Source organism: Staurois parvus, unplaced genomic scaffold (genome assembly GCF_062004578.1).
Source record: "Staurois parvus isolate SC_StPar_1 unplaced genomic scaffold, SC_StPar_1.0 ptg000173l, whole genome shotgun sequence".
Taxonomy (NCBI): Eukaryota; Metazoa; Chordata; class Amphibia; order Anura; family Ranidae; genus Staurois; species Staurois parvus.
In genome coordinates, this window is record NW_028317969.1 from 5,603,982 (window position 1) to 5,617,786 (window position 13,805).

At 43.1% G+C, this 13,805-nt stretch overlaps 1 protein-coding gene across 1 annotated transcript; it reads left to right on the top strand.

The window, feature by feature from the left end:
* The first annotated feature begins 6,820 nt into the window (after positions 1 to 6,820).
* On the top strand, positions 6,821 to 9,087 carry FAM181B (family with sequence similarity 181 member B). Its single transcript, XM_089676778.1, has one exon. The coding sequence runs from the start codon at positions 7,140 to 7,142 to the stop codon at positions 8,136 to 8,138; it is 999 nt and encodes a 332-aa protein (XP_089532904.1). The 5' UTR covers positions 6,821 to 7,139; the 3' UTR covers positions 8,139 to 9,087.
* The last annotated feature ends 4,718 nt before the right edge of the window (positions 9,088 to 13,805 follow it).

A 13,805-nucleotide genomic window follows, 5' to 3' on the forward strand; every position in this document is an offset into this window, starting at 1 on the left:
GGAAGAGACAGTCGATTCCCCATGACCAAAAGTAAGATGGTGGCTTGGGATAGGACCTGTAGCAGGGGAGCGGTGTGAGAGAAGAGGGTGACCTTGGATCTGCTGGGTTTGTAAATATCATTTTGCTGCATAAGCACCTAAGGTAAAGGAGACAGAAAAAGACAGTTATTTTTGTCAGAAGTCAAAGTTCCCCTTTAAGGTGGTGTGTGTCTGCACCAATCCAACAAAACAAAAATGGAAGCCCATCTGATCAAATTAACAGGAAAGGTGCACATGTGCAGGGCAATATACAAAAAGGTGAAGGGAAACCAAAGTTACATACCTGGTACTGTACATGGGCACCATGTGACTCACTTACCTTCCTCTCAATTGATAGCGCTGGTGCTTGGTGATTGGCTGTTCAGATACCTAGAGCTATGACATGGGGCAATGAGAGAGTCTTCAGTCCACCGAAAGCATAAATTCATGACTTTGAACCAACAAAGGAATTCTTCTGCTCACCCTCGTGCTCGTAGGGTGCCTTAGCATGAGTCTATATAGAGTTGCCACCACTGAATATGCAGTACAAGCTGCTGTACCAGCATATTCTGATTGATTGACTCTTACATGTTCAGCTTGATTGACTTCTCCTAAGGTGTCAATGCTACCTTACCATGACTATGTAGAGTTTCTACCGTAGGACATGCAGTACAATCTGAGGTACCAACATGTTCAGCTTGATTGACTGCTCCTAGGGTAACAACACCCTGCCTTAGTATAAGGCTGTGTACAGTTGCCACCATAGGACAAGCTAAGTACCGGCATATGCTTCTTGATTGATTTGTCCAGGTTCGGCTTGATTGACTGCTCTCAGGATGGCAATGCTACTTTAGCATGCATCTACATAGAATTGCTGCCATAGGATGTGCAGTACAAGGGGAGGTGCCAGCATGTTCAGCTTGATTGATTTTTCCATGTTCAGCTTGATTGACTCCTAGGGTGGCAACCCTGCCTTAGCGTGAGTCTGTGAAACGTTGCTAGGGTAGGACATGCAGTACAAGCTGAGGTACCAGCAATTTCTCCCTAGTCAGCTCCTCCCATGCTCGCCTCCAGGACTTCTCCAGAGCCTCTCTCATCCTCGGGAACTCTCTACCGTAGTATGTCCGGCCAGCCCCCCACTATGTCTTCCTTTAGGCGATCTTTGAAAACTCACTTATTGAGGGAAGCCTACCCCACCTCCACCTAAGAACTGTACTTGAATCACCTCCAGCAGATCATCCCCTGCAGCTATCACCTTTTGTACCACCTCCCCTTTCCTTTAGATTGTAAGCTCTATGAGCCAGGCCCTCCTATTCCTTCTGTACTGAAATGTATTATAATTGCACTGTCTCCCTTATATGTATTTATTTCAGGTACTTATATAGCACCATCAATTTATGCAGCGCTTTACATATATATATTGTACATTCACATCAGTCCCTAACCCTCAAGAGGTGTACAATCTAAGGTCCCTAACTCACATTCATACATACACATACTAGGGCCAATTTAGACAGGAGCCAATTAACCTACCAGCATGTCTTTGGATTTTGGGAGGAAACCGGAGTACCTGGAGGAAACCCATGCAGGCACAGGGAGAACATGCAAACTCCAGGCAGGTGGTGCCGTGGTTGGGATTTAAACCAACAACCCTAGTACTGCCAGGCGGAAGTGCTAACCATTTAGCCACTGTGTTGCCCTCAAATAAATCCAACATTGCTCACCATTTTGAACCCTGCTTACAGCTATCAGGCAGTTTCTGAATTGTAAGAACATAAAATGCTGAAGGTGATTGTAACTGTACTGCACTTGTAACAACATAGTTGAGTAGTGCCCGAAATACTTTTTATTTGTACTAACCAGCAGTGTATTTACCATAAGCTAAACAAAGCATTTGCCTAGGGCGGCAATTTTTAGGGGGACTTGGTGAGCACACTGACCTATGGCAGACTGACCCATGAGAGGCTCCTGTGAGGACAGGGCAGGATGGAGTAAGCAGGTCCAGTCATGAGAGGAGAAAGAGAGACTGGCAGAGAGACCGAGAGAGCCCGGGGAGAAGGAAGACACTTTAGAACCATTAAGAGAACTAATGGCAGGAGTAGGAATCGGTTCAGCAAACAAAGAGTGGCAGGGCTGGGGGGGGGGGGTGATATGGTTGACGGAGAGTGGTGGCGCCCAATTTTACTGTTGCTTGGGGCAGCACAACAACTAAATACACCACTGGTACTAACATTTACATTTTCAGCACACGCTTTTGGGGTATACCCATGTCTTCTAAGGCCCAAGCAGTACTGATACACAAGGCAATAGCAACATCTTATCATGTTTTTTTTTTCAGGGATTTCTGCTCTTAACATTTTGCTAATGCTTTGTGTGTTAGTACTGGTTGGACCTTAGAAGAAGGGGGTATACCCCAAAAGCTAAACAAAAATGGCAACCACCTACTGTAAATGTATAACTAGTTTTAGAGGAAAGCTTTACCGAAAAATGTAACTGTTTATTTTATTTTTATTATTGTGCACTTTATAAAAAGTGTTATGGACAAACCTCAGCTGTGTTGTAAGAGCTTAGTGACATGTAGCACCCTCCTAGTCAGGTGCTAGGATGTGTATAGTTAGAATAGCATGGCTGGGTTTCTCTGCTTAAAGTGTTACTAAACCCCGGACCCCGCATTTACCATATCCGCTCTCCCCGGACCCTGCATTCACTATATCTGGTCTCCCAGGACCCTGCATTCACTATATCTGGTCTCCCAGGATCCTGCATTCACTATATCTGGTCTCCCAGGACCCCGCATTCACTATATCTGGTCTCCCCGGACCCCGCATTCACTATATCTGGTCTCCCTGGACCCCGCATTCACTATATCTGGTCTCCCAGGACCCCGTATTCACTATATCTGATCTCCCAGGACCCTGCATTCACTATATCTGGTCTCCCCGGACCCTGCATTCACTATATCTGGTCTTCCCGGACCCTGCATTCACTATAACTGGTCTCCCCGGACCCTGCATTCACTATATCTGGTCTCCCCGGACACTGCATTCACTATACTTGATCTCCCAGGACCCTGCATTCACCATATCCGCTCTCCCCGGACCCTGCATTAACTGTATCTGGTCTCCCAGGACCCTACATTCCCTATATCTGGTCTCCCAGGACCCTGCATTCACTATATCTGATCTCCCAGGACCCTGCATTCACTATATCTGGTCTTCCCGGACCCTGCATTCACTATATCTGATCTCCCCGGACCCTGCATTCACTATATCTGATCTCCCAGGACCCTGCATTCCCTATATCTGGTCTCCCAGGACCCTGCATTCACTATATCTGATCTCCCAGGACCCTGCATTCACTATATCTGGTCTTCCCGGACCCTGCATTCACTATATCTGGTCTCCCCGGACCCTGCATTCACTATATCTGGTCTCCCAGGACCCTGCATTCACTATATCTGGTCTCCCAGGACCCTGCATTCACTATATCTGGTCTCCCACAGTACACAGAACATGGAATTGCAATTATTTTAGTAAATATAAACTGCTAAATACCTTTTCTCATCAGCAGTATATAGCAGTCTTGTGACTTCAGTAGAGCACTGGTTAAAGCTTGTAGGAGGAGTTTTCTTTCTGCTCTAGGAGGATGTGAAACCTCTGACTCTCTGTCTGGACAGTTCTGATTGGCCCTGTGCTGATCACATGCACTCTCCCAAGAACAAAAAAACCTCTCTAGCAATACACACTAAACTGAGCATTTGTATGTGACTACGGATTCAGTCTGTATCAGGTGGCGATTTCAAAAAGAGGAGGGGCAGAGAAGACAGGATCAAACAGCATTTTTACACAATGCAGAGGATTAACCCCTTAGGTTCCACGGTGAGTATAACAAACATGCTTTACAGCATATACAGACTGATTTTACTGTTGTGGGTTTAGTAACACTTTAACAGAGAAACTGGAAAAATCTGTTGGGCTCTCTGCTTAACAGAGTGCTGTGATTGATTAGTTAGGTCTGCTCGATGCTCTGGTGTTGTTAGAGTTTGTTTGAGTTTTGCCCGCCTGCAGGAAGCTATGAGAGCCTTCCATAACATGGGTAGGGGCTAGGCAAATAAACAGCATGAATATGGATACAGCCCTGTCCAATTGCAGGGGAGTGGCCCCACTGAATCCTGGGAGTGCTGATTATATTCTCTGAGCACAGGGGTACAGCGTCTTTCCTGGGAGAGGATTGAACAGCCAGGCTGCCTTACCTGGCACTTGCTGCCATTCGGCCCCAGGTGGGTCGACTTGAGGGCCTGAAGTTAGAGAGAGTGACCCTGGTCCTACAATATGCTGACTGAGGAAAGCTGGCTGCCAAAGATCTCTCTGGTATCACTGGAGAGAAAGGCGTTTGGAAGATCGGAAGGAGGTTGCTATTCTGTACTTGAACTTGTGAGTAAAGACACTGAGAGATCTAGGGGATTCTGTGTGCTTTGCTACCCCTCTGGTGCTTTATAGTCATCGTGGGTCTGAGGAAAGGGAACACTGGCTAGTGTTCTCAGGAGCTTGTCCAATTGTTGCTGCAAAGGACTTTCCTCAGCTACATTACCTGTGGGCTGTCACAGTCTGTCGTAAATGGCTTGTACCTGAGGAGCTCAGCCCTGTAACTACTACTACTGCTGCAAAAAGGGACTTTTCTCACTCCTAAACTACTTGCTGCTATATGTTATCCCCTTCAAGCCTAAGGGTAAAACAAATCTTAATGCCTAAGCACAATTTTGCAACGTTGACATGTGTTAGTAAAACCGTACATATCACCACAAATACTTTGTACATCCAGGTGAATTATAACTTGTTTTTTTTTATTAGGACAAATTGGGCTTTCATTTGGAGGTGAATGGTAATGGCTATCTCCAGATTTTTTTTTTTATTATCAAAGGAAAACTGGCCCAAAATAGTAAAATAAAATAAAAAAATTAAATTTAGCTGTGTGTTTCTTGTTACTACCACAACCGACCACCAAAGGACAACCCAAAATAAATTTTCCAGCACTTGATGATCGCAGCGATACCATATATGTGTATGTTATTTGTTGTTTGTACCCGGAGTACAGCCCAGAAACAAGTGTGCATTTTTTTTTAACCTGAAGCACACTGACAATTGACCTTTGACCCTGACCTTGACCCCAAAGACTTACCCTGGCATTGAACTAGATCAAACCTTGATCTAGGTATTTTTTCTTAATTTTTTTAATATTTATTTATTTATCTTTTTTTTTTTTTAACAAACATTCCTTTTTCCCTCTATGCCAGGAGTTAGAGAGATACAATGAATCTCTCTCCTCCATCCATACAGAGAAAAAAAACCCCAAGGGGACCGAGCTGTACAGTGACTGATCACTGTGATAGCCAATCAGAGACTATCACAGCAATCATGTGACCTGTAATCGGGAGTCCCGATCGTTAGTGACACCCTGGTCATTGTGATGGGAGCACGCCGTGCAGCATGTTCCCAGCACACAGACAGGTACGCAAATATGCGGCCCCACAGTAAAAAAGCCCGGTTCTCTGAGGCCGTATATTTGTGTGACGTTGGCGCGAAGGGGTTAAAGAGAAGTCTGCTATTTGCTGTCAGTCAGGACTTCAATACTGCTCAACTAAGAGATAAGCTCAGATGTCCTCAAAAGTTCTAATCTTGGAGTATCCTACTACAATTCCCCATCCCTATCCCCAGTTCTACAATAAAACTCCAAACACAAGCATCACCTACACTCAGGGGCGGACTGACCATTTGGAAACTCGGGCACTGCCCGAGGGCCCGGGGTCAGTAGGGGGCCCCATAAGATGCCCCTGGTACGTTTTTCATAGGCTTTTTTGAGTTTGGGCAAGGACACAGGAGCCCCATGATCCCCTATTGCCCGGGGGCCCCATGAGTTGTCAGTCCGCCACTGCCTACACTGGTCATTGAAGACAATGAGAAAAATGTGTGTGTGTATATAGCTGAAGAAACACACTGTGCCTGGCTGCTGGGCGAAGTAAGGGGAAACCAGGGCAAACATACAAGCCGCTCTGAGTGGGTTCCTCTCCCATCTCCTTCATAGCCTAAACAAAATTGGTTGCCCACTAAAACTGTCTGTGTTTTGGGTAGACCCAGGAGATTTAGATGTTTGAGGACGGTTGGGTTGGCTGCCCTTGGATGTCTTTGGTCAGTTCTGTTTGGCCTGGTTTGAAACACCAAAGAATGTATGTTTATGTATGAACTGTAGCTGAAGCTGTAACATTGTTGTTTTGTAAAACTAAATACATGCCATATTAGATAATAAACAAATCCTTCAGTTTATAAACAAAAATGACAGTTACTTCCAGTTTAAAACAAAACAAAAAACTAGTAATCTCACTCAATAAAAATTTTTCAAAAATGTTTATATCTGTCTTACACTTTGTTATCTGCTCTTGACAGAGAAAATAAAATTAAAAAAATCTATACAATACACACACACACAATTTTATTTACATTTTTTTTATTTTTAAATACATTCCTGTACCATTGAAATTATTTTCTGGTTACTAGTTGATGGTGAAAGTACACTAAGAAAAACAAAAAAGAAAAAAAAGAAAAAAAAAAAGCTATTTGTTTTATTCCAGGCCTGAATAGAACTGGGAGCTTGTATTTTGTCTTGTGAGTGAAGGAAGCGAGCACAGAGCTTTCTTTATTTCGGGTCTTGCCTGATGTATCATTCCCTCCCCATGGATTTAGTGAAAGCTGATACCATTAGATGTAGCCCTCCTACTTATCTCCCCCTCCCACTCTTTTCAGCTTCTGTGTTTCTGGTGAGAACAGGCTAAATTCACAAGACCTGATGGAAGAAAGATTCAGAGACACACAGTCTTTGCTGCATCAATTTCAGGTCAAATCTTCAAATTTTTGTATGGCGCAGCTGAACAAGATATGTGTTATGCGGGACTGGAGCTGTCTTCTGTTAAGCAGGTTCTAACAACAATTTAAAGGGATTGTTTGGGATCTAGTGCTGCAACGCATCAAACCCTCTGGAGTTATGCTTTTGAGACACCTGCGAAGACAACCTGTAAAAAGAAGTCTTCCTTGACTGATTCTTGGTAGACAAAGGAATTGTCAACAGCTATGGCCGTTCAAGCTGCAATAATGAACCATCACTTTATGCCCTTGTATTTTCCAGGATCCCATATGGGTTTCGAGAAAGGATATCACGAAGGGGTTGAATTTCTTGGTGCTGTTGAAACTGGTAGTGACTATAAGGAGTCTAGCAAGGACTTGCTTACTTTCATCAACTCAGCTTCCAGCAACATCAAGCTGGCCTTGGACAAACCCGTAAAGTCCAAACGGAAGGTCAATCATCGGAAGTATCTGCAAAAACAGATTAAAAGATGCACAGGGATGATTGGAAATGGCAACCCAAGCCAAGGGTCTCCTAAAGGTCCAATAGCATCGCCCAGTAGCACCAGCCCTCAAGGTTATCATTGTAAACCACCTCCAAAGAGGGACACCACCCAGACCAACTTGCAAAGCAAAAGTCTAGCAGCCCTGTTTGACAACGCCAAGGAAGTTCGTGGAGAAAGATGCAAAAAAGTGCCCTTGAGGAATCGCAACCTCCCTCCGTCTTTCTTCACCGAACCTGCTAATTGTTCGTCGGGGCTTCTGTCCAATTCTGTTGCAACTTTAAAAGAGTTGGATAAGGGCAGTCAAGAGACCTTGGAGTATTTTGACCTGCTGGACTCGGATTACAACAACATGATCTCAGAGCAAGAGATCATTCAGGGAGCATCAGTGAGGATACACCAAGACATTACAGCGGAGCATTCTATGTATGAGCCACATCATTTGCTAAATGGGATCCTTTATTCCGACCCCTGGAATCCATGTAATCTCATTAAAAAGAGTCCCGTGGGAACTTGCAGTGGGAACCCCAATGATAATTTGAAATGCTTACCAATGCCAGGGACGGTCTTCACCGGTAATGGTGACACTAGCCTTCCTGCTGTGATAGAAGACAACTGCTCTACACTGACTTCATTTACTCCCTGCTACACTGAATGCTCCTTGCCCCAAATGTTTTACGACTATAGCTCAGGATACAACAGAATTGGCTATCCTGTTCTGTAGATAAAAAGACTTCTCTAAGTAGCTTCAGCAGAGAGGTGTGCAATAAAATAGTCAATGCAAACTAGTGACAACCCTAAAAATTCTGGACAAGATGTCTGCAAGTATAAAGTTAACTACAAAAAAGACACTTTTTTTTACTTTTAATTTTTTAACATAAGCTATTATATGTTTTATATTCCTGAACACAACATGGTTTCCAACTACAGAAAGCCATATATTGATTTTCAGGAGTGTATATATGTAAAATCATATAGGGGAGTCTATTTAGACCTGCTTTCACACGAGATTCACACAACTTTCAACTATTTTCCATTTACATCCAATTAGAAAAATGGGTGAATTTTGAAAGTTTTATAAATCTCGTGAAAACATTTATAAATAGGCCCCCTAAGGTCCATCATATTATAGTTTGTACTTGTCAGTGTTTTTATTTGTGTATTTTTATATTTTTCATTTTGTTTTTCGTTTCTTTTTACTTTTTTTCTTGTTGCTGCAAAAAAATCACGTGTTGTAACCAGATCTGATAATCAATGCAAAATCATATGCAATAAAGCTTAGAGCTGCTAGAACATCTGTAGATTAAAAGAGGTTGGTTGTAAGAATCGTAGCATATTTCATTTATCTGGGGCTAGTTTCATAGTTATTTAGTGTTAAGGTAGCTCAGTAATAATGGTTTGCAGAGTGCAGTAACCTATAGTAACCAATCAAATTTTAATTCAAAGTTGTCACAGCAGTGAACGCTGTTCTGATTGGTTGCTCTACCTTGCTGCGCTTTGCTCTTTGTCTTATTAAAGTCTGGTATGTGGTAAAAAAAAAAATCAGTTCATATGAAAATACTTGACAATCTTTAGGGACCGCTCAGGGGTCCCTGAAAGTGCTTCATGTCCAATGTTTTGTGTGCTGTGAACTCTTGACCCACAAAAAACAATATATTATCTTTATGGATGAATTCAACTGTGAACAATTGTGTATTTGTTCTATTAAGTTAATGGTAAAGAGTCATTTAAAGTTTATTTATAGAATACTAATTTGTATTCAAGTTAACTTTATAAAAAAAAAAAAAAACCACAAGACCTTTTTATAAAGATTACAAATGGTTAGTTTGATGCGTATTCTCTCAATTTTGTTTAAATCTTGCTATTCAAACTGTTTAGAAAAACTTACCGGTGATTCAAAGTCAACGGTTCCATTCACTGGTTTTCACTTTTAGATTGAATCATTTTTTTCAACTTTTTTTTTATTCTACGGAAAGGTGCTGCTGTTATGAAACTGAAAAATTTGAAATTAACAAAAAAAGTTTTGAAAGAAAAAAATATATATTGGTGTATGTATTATCAGCCTGTGTTTGATGTTTTTGTTTCAATCTTCCCTTTTCCAAATTTTTTTTTACAAAAGTTTGCCAGTTTTGTTCCGAATATTTACTAATTTGCTGTTTTATAAATTAAAACGATCTCTGAATTCTGATAGACTAGCAACAAAGCATGTTTTGACCATGATTTAGTTAACAGCTTCTTAGCTATAAATTAAAGTTCTCTTTTTGAGCAAAATTATATTTCGCATCACATGTATATCTGTTGAAGCAAAGTGTAACCCAAGGATGTAACTACAGGTACAAAAGAGAACGAAACCATGGAAAATTCAACACCTCTGGGGATACCCCATACAAAATATATTGAAAAAATACAAAAAATGCACCAAAATACCTATGGTTAACGGGTAATCCTGTCTAGACTTGCATAATCCCACTGAAAATCATCCCTTTGTGAGTTAGGTGCACCGTGGTGTGGTAGCAGTAATCACACTGAGGCTTGGAATGCAGTAACCAGTATATTGAAGAACTTGCAGTACAGTACAAAAGCCCGGCGGGAGCTCAACCATCTGGGAGCTTACAGTCAATGCAGCAGAGACTCAGCGTCAGTAGGCCCGAGAGGAAGGCAGCGGCTGTCAAAGGAGGTGGAAAGCAGCCTGGCCAGTCCAACCCAAGAGGGAGCTTACGGTAGTGTAGACATAGGTCCTGAGCTTTCCCAACTCCTCCAGAACCTTTCCCTCCCTCTAGTGCTGTCCCTCCCTACACTAGCCATTTAGCAAATGCGCACATAACAACCTGGGGACAGGGACATAAAAAGACTCTGATTGACCCAAGATGGCAGCCAGGGTCATCCGGATGCAGTGTAGCCACCTAGAACGCTGCTCCAGGGGACCAAGGAAACAACAGGGAAACAAGGTTTCTCTTGACTTCCTCTTCAACTGTAGTACTGTACTGATTGAGCTTCACCTACAGTGGACAAAAGAGATTGCACCTTCCTGCACCTCAATATCTCCTCCCAAGATTTTCAGTGGGATTGGGCAGACTTAGATGGGTTTACCCGTTAAGCATGGGTATTTTTTGTAAATTGTTTTGTAACACATTTTTGTATGAGGTAGCCCCAGGGGTGTTTTGTTTTCCGCAGTTTAGTTCTCTTTTGTACCAGTTTTTTAACAGTGGTGACACCCACTCAGGGGCGGACTGACAACTAATGGGCCCCCGGGCAATAGGGGATCATGGGGCCCCTGTGTCCTTGCCCAAACTCAAAAAAGCCCTCGGGCAGTGTCCGAGTTTCCAAATGGTCAGTCCACCCCTGCAATCAATTCTGGGGTTGGGCACCTTTATATTAGGTGGATTCCCCCAACCATCCTGTATAGTTTGTAGTTAGAGGTTGTAATTACAGCCATAGCATCCAAGGTGGTTGCTATAGGGTCTCAGGAGGAGAGAAGGGCCCTGTCATAAAAAAGATTGCAAAAAAAAGGAAAAAGAGCTACCATTCGTTGATGCACCTGCTTGTGTCAGCTTGGCTGTAGTTGACCAAAATGGAGAAACTAGGATAGTCTAGGTTCAGAAAATGAAGCTGAGTCTCTGCGTAGCTGTGCCTGGTGACTTACTCATTCTGATAGCCTGGCTACCAATGTTATTAGGTGTTTATGCACAGTGGCCAGCAGTTAAGGGTTATACAAAGGTGTCCCATACAGGATTTTAGTTATACATCTTTTGTAACCATACCATGGTGTTGATTCCACTCTTTACTTTCAACTTGCAATTCAACCCATTTATAAAAGTTTACTGATGAAGTAAGGAGGTTCCATTCACTGGTTTTCATTTTTAACCATTTTTTAATGTATTTTATGTAAAAGCGCTGAATAATTCAAATTTCACCAAAAAAATTTGGAAAGAAAAAAATATATATACCGGTATATGTGTATGAGCCTCTAGTTTGACACTTTGAATACAGTCTTTTTTTTTTTACAAACATTTGACAGTTTTGTTTCCAACATTTACAAGCTGCCTCGCTGTTGGGAAAATGATCTGTGAATTCTGATTGGGAACCGGCAAGGCCTGACCATGATTTAGTTTGCATCTTCTTAATAAACAGACTCCTAAATGAAAGTTTTCTATTTGAAGAAGACATCTGTTGAAGCAAGGTGTAAGCCAAGGATGTAACCACAGCCACAGCACCCCAGGAAGCTGCTATAAGGGCCCAAGGATGGGCCATGTTCGTGTTCCACTTACCACTCATTGATCTATCCACCTGACTCAGCGTGGTTTTGGTTGACCAAAAAGGAGAAGCTTTTCCATTTGGATACGTAGCCTAGGCTCAGAAGATGAAGCTGAGCCTCCAAGTAGCATTGCCTGTACCCAAGGCTGCCGTTAGAATTCATGGGGCCCTGTACAGACTACCTGACGGGGCTCCCACCCAATTGGGTGGTTAGCAGTGTACAGGGGGGAAGCCAACAGCGTATGGCGCTAGTGAGAAGTTTATGGGGGGCAGTGATGAGTGTATGGAGGCAGTAATAATTGTATTGTATAGAAGGTAGTGAGCAACATGGGGGGGCAGTGAACAGTATTCAGAGGAAGTAAAGAGGGAACAGGGGCAATAAACAATGTACAGGGGGGCAGAAAGCAGTGTACATTGGCAATAAGTAGTTTATGAGTGCAGTGACCATTGCACGGACTTCATCCTGGAGCATCACAATTAACCACCACAGTGTGATGGCAGGACACAGGGAGAGCGAATTGGGGCAGAGGGAGCACTTAGGGGTAAAATTGGAGGAAGACCAAATCTGATGATGGATTCTGATGATACGCCCCAGGTCCAGCCTTCTGGGCCCCCTTGCTTACCCGATGGGGTCTGGTACAGAAGGGCTGCCTATACCTCCATATCAATGGCACCTGTTGACTGTAGAGTTACTCATTTAGATAGCCTGGCTACAGCTATTATGTGATCCTTTACAGTGTAAAGGGTATGAAATGGAGCCCTATACCAGACTTTGGTTATGCTCTTGGTGTGGCCTAAGTATTTTTCTACAATCTACAATGTTATTATTTGAGGCTACCCCCCAATGCAGTATTAAACTATGTACACCTGTTTACGAAACAATGTTTGTAGCACATGATGATGCACATGGTGGAGGCCAATTTATCTGCTGTGGATACATTCATAACTGGTACCCCCCCCCCCCCCCCCCAAATTATAATCTTTTTGAAGTTACTGCATATCATTTTGTTTTTTAAAGGCCTAAAATATTTCCTTAAATTTTACTTTATTTACAGCACTGAAAACGTAAACTCATGAAAAAATTTACCTTTTCAGCCAGAAGTAGTTTCTAGGGTACGTGGTGGTTGAAAAACTCTGCTCTAATGCAGGAATAGTCATTTTTTTTGAGCAATGGGCCAAAAAGAACTTCACTAGAGCAGGGATCTCCAAACTATGGCCCATTACAAAATGCTATCTGGCCGCCAGCTAGGGTCAGTGGAATATCCTCAGTGTGCATTGATTGAGGATCAGGGTCAAAAGAGGCTGCCTATGTTTTTTCACTTGTGATGTAAGGGTGGGCTCTGAAGGTGACCCGGAAGTTAGGGAGGACATTGATAGGGAACCTGATATAAGGGGGGACTCTGATGGGGACCATGATTTAAGGGAAACTCTGATGGGAAACCTGATATAAAAGGACACGCAGGGAAGAAGTCCCTGCACCTCTTCGGAAATCGCAGCCCGCACGGGAACTGAGGTTCCCAGTACGGTTGCAATTTTCAGTGCGGGCGGCGTGCCTTTAGAATTAATGGCACCTGCCTGCGGGTCCCACATTCCTTTGTATGGATGGTGCTGCTGCAGGTATTTGTGCAGGTCCCACAGTGGCACCACCCACACAGATGCGAACCAAGCCTAACACTAAACCAGTGGTCTCCAAACTGTGGTCTGGGGGCCGGATGCGGCCCTTTGCTTGTTTTTATCTGGTCCTTGGGGCAATGTTGTATCCACTGATACCACCAATGGGGCATAATTCTTTCCACTGACACCAATGAGGGAGCACAAATCCTCTCAATGACATCAATTATGGGGAACAATTCCTCATGATGACACCAACGATCAGGCCCAATGACACCAATAATAGAGCACAATTCCTCTCAATGACACCAACGATAGAGTGCCATTGTTCCCATTGACACCAAAGAAGGGGCATGGCTTATTCCCACTAACGTCAGGACCTTTTTTATTTCCGATGGCCACAGTCCGATCCCCCTAAAGTCTGAAGGACAGCAAACTAGCCCTTTGTTTAGAGACCCCTGCCCTAAACAATGGCAGTCATGCTAATCATTTCTATGGGAGAAGGTTACTAAAACTGGAGCACTCA

Excerpts from the sequence above, each read along its gene's own strand:
- FAM181B (XM_089676778.1), top strand. The coding sequence starts at position 7,140 with ATGGCCGTTCAAGCTGCAATAATGAACCATCACTTTATGCCCTTGTAT.